Here is a 12772-nt window from a genome sequence, read left to right on the forward strand (position 1 = left end):
TTCTTCGCGGCCTCCGCCGGTGTGGCCGGGGCAGAAGAAGGCACAAGAGGCACGGGTGATTTCTTACGATTTGCCGCCCCTGGCAGGGCGGCCGTCAACAACGAAACTTCACCCGAATCTGACGGGGTCAGATTGTGGTCACAGTCTGATGTGTGACGCCTCTCGCGGTAGCAGAATGTAGCAGCATGAATAGCTGTAACATCTGACCACCGACACAAGGGTCTGAAGGAGGAACGCCCATGGCAGCAGGGCTGGCCAACCTCTCCTTCGACCTCTTCTTCTTCTTCTCTTTCTGCGGGCTCCGCCGGCGTGGCCGGGGCAGAAGAAGGCATGAGAGGCACGGGTGATTTCTTACGATTTGCCGCCCCTGGCAGGGCGGCCGCCGACAATGAAACTTCACCCGAATCTGACGGGGTCAGATTGTGGTCACAGCCCGATGTGTGACGCCTCTCGCGGTAGCAGAATATAGCAGCATAACATGTATGACTGTAACATCTGGCCACCGATAAGAGGGTCTGAAGGAGGAATGCCCATGGCAACAGGGCTGGCCGACCTCTCCTTCGACCTCTTCTTCTTCTTCTTATTTTGCGGGCTCCGCCGGCGTGGCCGGAGCAGAAGAAGGCACAAGAGGCACGGGTGATCTCTTACGATTTGCCGCCCCTGGCAGGGCGGCCGCCAACAACGAAACTTCACCCGAATCTGACGGGGTCAGATTGTGGTCACGATCAGATTGTGGTTACAGTCTGTGTGACGCCTCTCGCGGTCAGGGGCTGGGCGATCTCTCCCGATGCTGTCAACGGAGGACGACTTATACGGCAGAGATCCTGACCTGTGCCGGGGGGAGAGAACCGCACTCTCCCTCCGGACTTCTGGTGACCCGGTAGCCGGTGGGTCGCATAGCCCTATGGGTGCTGCGGCGGCAGGACCTAGTTTAGGCTTGGAAGCCTTGGCTACCACTTTTTCCTTTGTCCGAGACCGTGGCACCACAGTCTTGGCCTTCCTTCTCTTAGCATCCGACTGCAAATTCGGAATGCTGATCGACGCACCCTCATACTCACCGCCGCTGGGCGCTCACCGCGGCGTCCCTCCTGCTCGCCTGGAGGCGGCCGACTTCTGTAACTTGCAATCGGGACGGTCCCCGTGGAGGGCACCAGGTCCTCTGGGGCTGTGTTAGTCCCATTCAAAGATACCTCTCTCTACCCTGAAAAAGGAAAAACAAGAATTTTTCTTTTTCTTTTTTTTTTTTTACAAAGATCTCGCTTAGATTAAAAGTGGAGACCGGAGTGGTCTTTCCCTCCTCCTAAAAGGAGTTTGTTTGAGCAAACAGAACAAAACAAGAGGGGAGGGGTAGGGAGGAAGAAGAACCTAAGAATAGTTTAGGTATCTGCCTGTAAGAAAATAAAAAGGAGGTCGGAGACTTTGAAAAAAGAACTCCTACAAGGTTCCCCTACTATATTCTCTTTTTTTTTTGTGCCCGAAGGAAAAATTCGAAACAAAAATTCAAAAATGAATGCAAGTTCAGAAGAGAAAGAAGTTTCCACCTGCGAAGAAACACAAAAACAAGCATTTCAGAGCAGGAAGAAAAGGGATTGAGAGACAAATAATTCCTAGATAAGAGAAATTTTACGATAATTTCCAAGAGGAAAAAAAAAAAAAGTAACCTCCTGTGGAAAGGTAAAGAAATTCAGAACAGGAGGAAGGAGGAACGTCTCTAGTAACGATTCCAAGAGGAAGAACGACACAGTAAATCCTCAAAGGGAATCGTAGAGCCCGCCTGTCGAAATAAAAAAATATATAAGACTAGGAGGGAAGAGGGAATTGAACGAAGAAAACAATTCCGGGACAGGTCAAAAAAATTTCTAACAGGAAGGAGACCCCACCTGTAAAGAACAAAAAAAATTTTTTTTTTTTTTTTAGGGGGGATTGAATAACCAAACAATCATCAGGTATAATTGCGTAAGCCGAATTAAACAATCCCCGAAGCGTCTGTGAATAAAATATTAATCAAGAATTTTATTCAGAACAGAAAGGAAAATGAATTGAGCTTTAGCATCCGCCTGTGAATAAAATATCAATCAAGAAATTTATTCAGAACAGAAGGAAAAGGAATTGAGCTTTAAGATCCGCCTGTGAATAAAATATCAATCAAGAAATTTATTCAGAACAGAAGGAAAAAGGAATTGAGCTTTAAGATCCGCCTGTGAATAAAATATCAATTAAGAAATTTATTCAGAACAGAAAGGAAAGAGAATTGAAGAATTAATCAATCAATAATCAATCGAAAATCTTAATAAATCAATTCCAGAAAGCAAGGAAGGAACAGAGTTGAAGATCCCAACCTGCAAAAAGAAATAACAATAACACCCTCGACAACAAAGTGCAGAGGCTGTCTAGAATTTAATTCAAAAACGGCACCAAAAGCCACCACGCTTTGAACGTGAAGAACAATAACCATGACAGGTGGTGAAGGCTTGCTGCCACGTAGGCAGGCCAAGCCCGGTGCCTCGCGAACGCGCTAGCGATGCGGCGCGACGAGAACTCAAACGTTAGAAAACAATTTAAGTGTCACCAAAAACACGTCTAAAAAGTCACGCCAAGTGTAAATTCTGAACACAATCTTACACACAAATGGAAAGATTGAAATTAAAAGGGAGAATGCACCACAGATAAGCGAAAATAATATACCAAAGCTCAAAAAGATTTGAGCTCTTAGGAGACTTATCTGAGCACGTCTTGACAGGTGGCTTGCCGAAAGCAAAAGAGGAAGATGGACGCTAGTTGCGCGGTGATCATGGGTAGTAAGCCTGAACGGGAGAGGGCGCGCTCGCGCTTTTTAAATCCTTGGGAGTTCTATTCGGGTATGGCAGTCCAGAGGGCTGAACTAGCAAATCAAGTAGATGTATGGAGTTATTGAAGTAAATAATGATGCAAATCATTTTTCTTACATTATAACAAATATTTACAATACATTAATGATAATCATGATAATTAACATATAAAGATAATACAAAACATTTTGTAGACAAATTATAATATATAGTTTGGATAGAAGAAAAGGATCTGTGGAAATGGGAGATTCACTCAAAAGCATAGCTTGTATAATGTGAACCCCCCTAAAGGAAGAGAAAAAGAGAGGGAGAGAGAAAGAGAGATGCAATGGTTGCTATTTGCCTACAGAGATTTACTGAATAGATTAAAAAGAACAGGATAACTCACAGAAAAAGACAAAACGAAAAAAAAAATTATAAAAATTAAATAAAATGAAAAAAAAAACAGGACGACAAAAGGAGAAATAAACATAAATAGAATCAGGACAAATTGTGACCGAAAAGAGAGGACAAATTGTGACCGAAAAGAGAGGATAAAAATAAATGATAAAGACTAACAAAAATAACTTGAAGTCTGAGAGGACATGATAACGAGCGGAAATTAGTAATTTTGAATGGTTTACCTGAGTGAGTTTGCCAGTCTTTGTCTCCCAGATCTTCAGAGACATATCTTCAGAACCAGTGATTGTAAACTGACTATCCCTGGTCACTGTCACACATGTAATTATCTACAATACAGAAGGGAGAGAAACAAGATTAATAAAAATTAAGGATACAAAATGCAACACATATATACTGTCTTTGCAAACATAGTTACACAGACATTGGGTTTGCACTGGAAATTACAATGAAACAAGAATGACTGAAATAATAAACCTAGCTTGTTGATTCACAAATGCACGCAGATCAAGAATAGATTACACATCTCACTAAATATTTTCAAATAATAAATTCTACAATCTTTGAACCGTGACCCCCAAATCTGATCAAATTATTGTCAAACCCACATGCATAAATGGGCCAATTAAGTATCTACTCTGTCACATGGTCATTTTGTTTCTTATCAAGGGAAACTAAACTCGTCAATATAAACAAATGGTCCTTTTACAAAGGCTAAAGCAGGTTTGACCGTACCTGAACATGGTTGACTGTTTTGACCGATTCTCCACTACCAGTGGTCCAGATCTTCATAAGTTCATTCCGATCTCCGCTGATTGCGTAAGTATCATCAGGCGTCAGGATAACCATGGCAGAAGGACCCATACACGATAACAAAACCTACAGTAAATAACAGAAATGTTTGTGAAAGCTGGTTGCAGCAAACAAGTTTCATGATAAAGTCTTTAAAATGTAAATGGTAGTGATTTTTTACCTGATTGCTAAGAAAGCAAGAATGCTTGTAAGCAAGCAAGCAACCAGAGCACTGACAGCTTAAGGTCCTCTCCAAGGGACTTGGTGATGAGGATTTAAATGCTTTATCAAAGGGCACTAGTGCACCACTAGGGAATCGAACCCAGGTCACCGGAATTCAAACCCCCCACTCTACTGACTGAGCTATCGCCCCTCCTGAAAGTAGTCTTTATACATGTAGACTACTTGCCATCAAATCATTAAGATCTACATCTTATCTCATTCATTTACACAAACCTTAATACAGTGTGTGTGAAATAATGAAATCTAAGCTGAAAAATTATCACATTGATGATCACTAACACAGATTATCACATGAGAGAGTGGATTTCCTTTGATTGAAAAAAGACCTCACACCTACATGTATCTGGAATGTCATGATTATTTTCTCAGTTTCTTAGCAATGACACATTTTCTAAAAGAACCACTGGCATATTCTTACATACAAACTCCTGGGTGGCCATTTAATTAGATTTCGTTTGAACTCATTATTACATGCTTGTGGCACTCCTGCATGACAGACCAGACTCTGAACTTTGGTAAATAGCCTGAAAGACTAAGACGTTTAGAACTATATTAATACCTTGATCACATTTGCTCTACGGTGACCGTACGGCGAGTGGAAAACAGCCATTTTATCAATTTTAATTCAAACCACCTATATGTAATTGGTACAAAAAAAAAATGTTCAAACCGCTGTTTTTCGACTCGCCGTACGGCCGCCATATAATTTGACCAAGGTTCAAAGGGTTCATTCTTGGAAGATCTCAATAGGACATACCTCTCCCGTAGCAGCCAACCATAGTTTCATGTAGTTGCTGAAATCGGCAGACAGTATCCGCTTGCTGTCGGATGTGATGAGCACTGAAGATATGGCATCTTCGTGCTCGGTGAATGCGATGACGACGACACCGCTGTCCGTACTCCATACTTTGACAGTGGTATCCTCAGAACCTGAGAATGTATCAACAAACAAGGGATCCTTAAGAACCAATTTTATCATATATCAGACATTATATGTACAAAAGTTGCCAATAGTGACCAAGAGTACGATTTTTTTTACTCTTTTAAAGATTTAATTCGCAACTTACTTGTAAATTAGTCCACTTTCACTACTCAAATTGGCAGTGATTAAAATTTTCTCCCATTTTCATCTTTTTCAATCAAGATAAATTGCAAATATCTGTTAAAAATTGTCAATTTGCAATACTAAATAGTAATTTTATCATTTTCATTGTGTTCCAAAGTTGGGGGGGGGGGGCTTAGTAATTAGCTTATCAATATCATACACATATAATCAATTTAACAGCAACAACAAAATATTCAGCATCATTTTATTCAGTACATTTCTTCTCTGACCAATCATGACAAAGTCCATCCCCGCATCCTCCATGGCAAGCTTGCTCGAGGCTTACCTGACACAGCGAAGCTTCCGTTATCCGCCATAGCGACGCACGAGATTGGTTTTGTGTGATCGCAGAATGAATGGATGATTTGACACAGATCCATGTTCCACAGCTTCAGTGAACAGTCGGATGAACCAGTGATGGCAAAGTTTGCATCCCGAGACATGGCTAATACAAGAACAGTAAAACAATGATTACTTTATATACTTGCTTACATAGTGCATCACAATTTCTTTATCATAAGTCTCTTAGTGCTCTCCAACGATTCAACATAATTCTAAATGACATGCATTCAAAATCAATGGCTCAGCCATTTCGATATCTGGATGCTATTACTGATTTAATTTGTTTTTTTGAGAAACAATTGAACTTTTCTACAATGGCACTCTTCAAAAATGACATAATGCATGTGAACATTCACAAATCACATTTTCCCTTTTTTTCTTTTAGATTCTGCTTTTGCCTCTGGGGAGCATCGTATCTCCATTTGTATTGTATGACAAGTTGTAATCATCTAACAGTCACCATAGTAACAGTCAGACACCTGGGGAGCATTTCATCAACATTTCTGTTCCACAAGTTGTCAGATCTGACAACTTTCATTGACTTTGATTGGTTGAGAAGCACTGTTACTATGCTAAGTGTCGGATAAAATGTCTGACAAGTCCTTTCATGAAACGCTCCCCTGACATGATTTTTAGCCAATCAAAAGCAAGAAAAGTTGTCTGATCTGACTTATCAGATGACAAGTATAGATTAAATGCTACCATGGACATTCTTGTATTTTGCTTTAAGGAATGCTTTTTGAAAAGCTCCAGCACATCTCCACTCTACTCTTCTCAAACCATTGTCTAATCAGGCTGGATCCACCATTGTTCATGCTGGTCTTAGATTTGTGGTAACAAACATCTTTGCATTTTTCCCCTTTAGAACTCCATGTATATGTACCACATAAAAACTCTCACCAAGACATGTGACCTTGTCTGTATGGGCCTTTGTATTATCTGTCTCCTTAGTCTTTGGCTTGGGCAGCAACCAGACCTTAACATTTCCATCTGCCGAGGCCGAGACCAAGAAGTGACCATTCGGGGTAATGGTCACTTTACGGATCGGAGCAGAGTGACCGGTCAGTGTCTGTAGAAGCTCCTGAGATCGGACGTTGTAGACGTAGATGACCTGTTCGGACGTTGCTATGCCCGCATAGAGGCCTTCTGGACACATGCAGATGTCTACAATCTGTATTGGGGTCGGGAAAGGGAACAGATATTTACCTGTTGCTCTGAAACTGTTTTTTTTTGGAAATGACTGAACATCACAATAAATAACTTCTTGCCACTATAGTATTCCATTTATCACTGCATTATATACTACTGAATAATCTCAATTGAAATATGGCAAATTGTAAACTTTTCATTTATAGTGATTTATTTCCACAAAAAATAATAAAAAAGGCTGTCTAAGTGTTTGGTTAAGATTATAAAAAATGAATTTATTTCGAGATCTCATTACATGAATCTCAACTTAAGCGTCCCCCAAGATATATGAAGACAGCCATTTAATGACATACCTTTCCCTTATGACCCTCCAGGGTATGTACAAATGTCCCCGTCACCAAGCAAGACATGTTCAGACGTGAATCCTCGTAAGCTGTAAAATGAGAAATATCAATCATAAAAATGTTACATTCCACATGCTAAGAATATTGCTGTCTGTTTGGTTAAAAGTAAATCATATGATGAATAACAGTTAATTATCACATCCTTTATAATTATCATGGATGGGCTGGATGGTTTTTGGTGATTCTATTATCTCTCTGGTCAGAAACTTTGATCTCAAGAGTAGAGATGTGGAAAAGGGACAACAGAAGGGAAAGACACTAAGCAGGATTCTAGCTGAACGTCACAATTAAAGGTAATGCAGACTTTTGTACAGATGTTCCTAAAGTGAGAAGATCTGGTATCCTAAACTCCGAAACTAATAAAAAATGCAATTAAAATCATGGTCTACAGGAACTACTGCACAGAGTGAGGGGGAAAACAAACAAATTTCAAAAATTCTACAATCTTGGCTTGCTTGTAGCTAGAGTAGAAACAAGTAAACTCCTAAAACTTACATCTTAAAAAGAACATGTCATCTCCCGAGACAGTCATATGGGTCATGATACCGCCCTGGCCTTCTATCACATTAAGCTGAGAGAAATCACGAAGGCTCCATGTCTGTCAGGGAAGAAGGAAAAGATTTGGAGACAGTTACAAATTTCATCAAACAACAGACAGAGGGTGACAGAAGTCAAATAATGATGGAGGCAGAGCAAGAGAGAGAGAGATGTGAGAATCATGTGTGTCACAACAAGCCTCATTAATATATTTGGAATGTATGTACACGTATTTCATTCAGGATTGAAAGAAAAAGGACAAGTTGCCTTTTTGTGGAAATTTGAGAAAATGACATGGGAATTAAATTAGGAATATAAACTAAGTTCAATCTTAATCTTTCATTTAATACTAAAAAATACAACTACTTGTACAGGAACAAACACAGCATTTTCTAATGTGAGATTAAGAAGGTCACACAGTAACAACCCATACTCCCTGCCAACATACCCGCACTTTGCAATCAGCAGATGCTGCGATCAAGATATTGCTGTACTTGTTAGACTTGACAGACACCAATGACTCCAACGACCCTGTCAGGTTCCAGACCAGTTCCCCGTCCTCGATGTTGAACACCCTGACAAGTCCATCCAGGGCACCGCTGATCACCCTCTGGCAGTCAGGTGTCACAGACACGCAGGAGATAGGTCCGTCGTGCTTCTGGATTGTCCTCAGAAGCTTCCCACCATCGGCTGTCCACAGCTTGAGCGTCCTATCGGCAGACCCTGTGACGACGATGCGGTCGTCCTTGGAGATGGCGATGCAGGTGACGTCCTCGGCGTGGACCGCCTTGCAGGACCAGAGCTTCTCGCTGGAGGCAAGCTTGTAGCAGGCAAGGGTTCGGTCGTTGGTGGTGACGATGATCTGTTGGTTGTCGGTGGACACCACCATCTTGACGATCTCTCGGCCGCACTGAACTGACGTGATGAGGGAGTCGTGCTGGGTGGGGAGCCAGGATGTTAGAGGAACGAGGAGGGGGCGGGTGAATTGGTCACACCACTCCATTGCTTGAGCAACCAGAGAGTCTAGATCTCGAGGATACTGACCTACAAGACAGAAAGGCAACACATCTCATTGCCAAGTTAAGGATCTTTGTGATTATTTCTCTTTAAACATATTTTTAAAGGCCAAGTCCACCCAGAAAGAAATTAATTTGAAAATGCTGTTAATTATCAGACAAGTATGATACTGATAAGCTCATCAATATTGGATGTAAAGAAGAAAGTTGTGATGTTAAAAGTTTGGCTATATTCACAAAGAGTGAAATGCACAAATGGATAGTTTCTCAAAGGCCAGGGCAGATGATGCCACTCCCTCACTATTTCTTTTTTAATTTATTGTATGAACTAATGGAAAAAATTGTATAGATAAGAAAATAAGAAAGTTCTTAACTGATTCACAAAAAGGTTACAGCTTTTGCAATGCAACACATTCACGGAGGAATCATGCTTGTGTTTTCCATTTTCATGATTGTTAAGAGGTCTTCTATCCTTCTATGGCCCCCTTTCCAATAACATGACAACCTTGTCTGTGATACGTTTCTGAAAGGAATAACAGGTAGACACATTTATATATTGCTGTAAATATTATTATACAGCATTACTATCAATTCAACGCACCCTTGATAGGCAGAAGTCTACTAATCAGCTCCGCAGCAAGCTGAAGAGGATCTGCCATCAGGGCCTCGGCAGACTTGGCCAGAGCTGCATAGACCAGGTCTATCTCTAGGTCCAGGACTAGGCATCTGATCGTCGACAGTTCCTGCAGGACGTGGTAGACCGATGAGGCATGGGTCTTGGCAAGGAGGTACTCGAAATTGCACACAACGGCCGATTTTAGCATCTTGAGGTCACCTAAGAGGTGTAACATAAAACATATGATGATGGTAAAGTTGATGAAGTTTGGGATGATGGGGTAATAATGATGGTGGTGGTGGTGCTGATGGTGGTGATGATGATGATGATAGAGATGATGATGATAATGACAATGAGAGTAATGAAGATGATGGTGTTGATGATGACGATAGTGGAGATAGTGATGATGATGGTGATGATGATGATAATGATGATGATTATGATGATGATGATGATGATGATGATAATAATGATGATGACTATGTTGGTGATGATTGTGATGATGATAATGATGATGATGATAATGATGATGATGATAATGATTATGATGGTGATAATGATGATGATTATCATGATGATGATGAAAATGATGATGATATGAATGATGATGATAATGATGGTAATTGTGATGATGATGATGATCATAATTATGATGATGATGATAATGATGATTATGATGGTGATGATGATGATGATGGTGATGATGATGGTGATGATGATGATGATAATGATGATGATGATGATGATGATAATGATGGTAATTGTGATGATGATGATGATCATAATGATGGTAATGATGACAATGATGATAACAATGACTATGAGAGTCAGGCCAATGAAAACAACAGCAATAATAATGAAGTAAAAGACCATGGGGATCATACTAATGATCAAACCAACAATCTTACCAGCATTGGCTAGATGATTCCAGAGTTCACTCAGCCTTCTCAGGTTGTATTGAGTCTTTCCATAGAGGAGAGGCTGAGGGGCGATGTACCTGTTCCCGTCGACCTCCTCATTATCTTCCATCTTACGATCGTCTCGTTCCCACTTCTTGCCTGGATGTCAAACAAAAAAAAACTTCAGAATAAGATTTAAGATATTTATTACTTTTCTTCAATTATGCTGGCAGAAATTCAGCTTCCACTGAATTAACCAACATGCTGAAACAGGCACAATCAAAAAGAATAATAATGAACACAGATATAAATCGATAGCAATTGTATGCAAAGTTCATTTTCTAAACTACTCGTCAGCTGAGTAGAAGAAATAATCAGTTGTCTCATGATGGATCAAATATTGCTCTTCAACAACGCTTGATCCATTGGGAAAACAGCTGATTATTTCTTCTACTCAATCCATCACCATGATGACCCTCTTCCACATCATACTCATCAGCTATTCTTGCTATTCCTATTCCTTTCCATCACTACAAATGCACCGAACAACAGATCCAGTGAACCAAATCTACTGCTCTGAGAATGATGTTGTCGTAATTATGAAAACTAGGCAGATTCATATGAAATACAAGGGCAGTGCTGCCAACCTGAACAAGAACATTTCAGTATTTTTAAAGCTGAAAATCAGTATTTTCAAAGAAATACCATTGGACAACACATAAAAATGGAAATTTGAGAAATCAGTATTCTTCTCATTTTTCAGTACTAAATATGGAAAATCAGTACTACTTGGCAGCTCTGCAAGGGTCTTTCATACAGGCTTTCTCTACGAAAGTAAGATAGCGTCTGAAAGAGATGCACTTTTTAACAAGTCTTTCTCTAACTTACAAGAACATTGTACTTGTTCACACTGCTTGCAGCAAATAAGGGAACTTATTTTAGTTAGTAAGTCAAGGGAATGGGACCGTAGGTCATGGGATCGAGTTGGTAAGTCACAGAAACAATTTAGTAAGTAAGCCAAGAGAAGGAGTTGATAAGTAACAGAAATGATTGGGAAAATAAAAACATGTGCACTGAGCTGCTTTTGTAATAAACGAACAACTCCTATGACAATGTAGAGACGTACCTTTCAGCCATGTCTGCAAGAATAGGTTTGACAAATACTTGTGAGCTTTGACGCTTTCCACGTTGGAGCTGAGGTATCGCTGACGAGCCACCTTGTGTATGACGGAGCTGGACCACGTCATCAGCATCTTGTTGTCAAGGTAACGGATGGTTATCAGGGGACCTGATAGAAAAACAAAATGCACTGAGGTATTTGATTCAATTCAATTTGATTAAATTTCATTCACTTTAATTCAATTAATTAATTCTTCTCCAGTGCAAAAAAAAGTATTGCATTATCAACCTGTTAACCACGATACAATGCCAGTAAAACTCATATTTTCCAATAAACCATGTATACATGTATGTTATCATGGATTAAAAAAAAACACATGAAATATTTACAATTGTAGGGAAATGAAAATGCAAACTACAAAATAATAGCAGTACCAAAACTTTAGAATCAAAATTGCCACAATTAAATCAACATTACCACTGAAATTTGTTATTTCTCATTTGGTACATAAACATGGCACCAGTCCTGATTAATGTGATTTGAGACTTACAAATAATAATACTAAAATTTTATTAAAATCACAAATTGCAGAAACTATTAAACACATTCAAGTACATATTCTACAAACAGCTTTATAAAACAATAAGGGGGGGGGGGTGGCCCTTTTGCAACTTTAAAGGGCTAGATGAAGATTAGTTCATGGTGACCAGAGATTTTTCTCCTGTGAAAATCGCCCGTGCCTTAAGATATTATTTTTTTTTTTTTAGATTTATTTCATTTATTTGACATCCTTTAAAAAACATACAAACATATATACAAGTATACAACAAAGCAGTAAAAGAATTTAAATTACAGTATAAGCAATAATAAAAAAATAAAAATGGTAGAAATATAAAAGAAATGGAAATAAAATGTAGCGGATGTATGTTAGGATTAAGATAAGGTCCTTGATTTGGAATCAGTAGCTTATGTACAATGTTATTTACTACACCACATCCTACTTTCCAATATTCCTCATCAAATTGCTATAATCTCTAGTAGGTGATGAAGAACAATAAATATAGGCAAGTAAAGCACAGTGATATAAATAACTCTACACCAAAGACTTTGTACCTAAGTCAATCCTGATGTTGATCCAGACTCTATGTGGAAACCTCAGGACACGTGGTAGCGTATGAGGGTAGACCATGGCCAGGAGATCGTCATCGCAAGACAGTAGATCCATCAACTCTGCTTCAGTTAGACCATACCTAGCTGCTGTTAAGTACCTGCGGGTGTTGATGTGTGCAGATCAGAAACCAATGAGACTTCAAAGTTTTTCA

The 12772-nt window shown here is 39.7% G+C and overlaps 1 protein-coding gene across 1 annotated transcript in view; it reads right to left on the bottom strand.

Annotated features, from left to right (window-relative positions):
• Nucleotides 1–12772, bottom strand: part of LOC121405590 (NACHT domain- and WD repeat-containing protein 1-like) — a 35285-nt gene that overhangs the window by 7426 nt on the left and 15087 nt on the right. Inside the window, exons 7-18 of the mRNA XM_041596520.1 lie at nucleotides 12564–12718; nucleotides 11457–11618; nucleotides 10340–10489; nucleotides 9417–9650; nucleotides 8248–8843; nucleotides 7758–7860; nucleotides 7212–7291; nucleotides 6610–6880; nucleotides 5654–5812; nucleotides 5020–5192; nucleotides 3963–4106; nucleotides 3452–3556 (exon numbers count right to left, since the gene is read on the bottom strand). Of these exons, the coding sequence (XP_041452454.1) occupies nucleotides 3452–3556; nucleotides 3963–4106; nucleotides 5020–5192; nucleotides 5654–5812; nucleotides 6610–6880; nucleotides 7212–7291; nucleotides 7758–7860; nucleotides 8248–8843; nucleotides 9417–9650; nucleotides 10340–10489; nucleotides 11457–11618; nucleotides 12564–12718 (2332 nt within the window). The remainder of the gene's footprint in view (nucleotides 1–3451; nucleotides 3557–3962; nucleotides 4107–5019; nucleotides 5193–5653; nucleotides 5813–6609; nucleotides 6881–7211; nucleotides 7292–7757; nucleotides 7861–8247; nucleotides 8844–9416; nucleotides 9651–10339; nucleotides 10490–11456; nucleotides 11619–12563; nucleotides 12719–12772) is intronic.

This window comes from Lytechinus variegatus, chromosome 18 (genome assembly GCF_018143015.1).
Source record: "Lytechinus variegatus isolate NC3 chromosome 18, Lvar_3.0, whole genome shotgun sequence".
Taxonomy (NCBI): Eukaryota; Metazoa; Echinodermata; class Echinoidea; order Temnopleuroida; family Toxopneustidae; genus Lytechinus; species Lytechinus variegatus.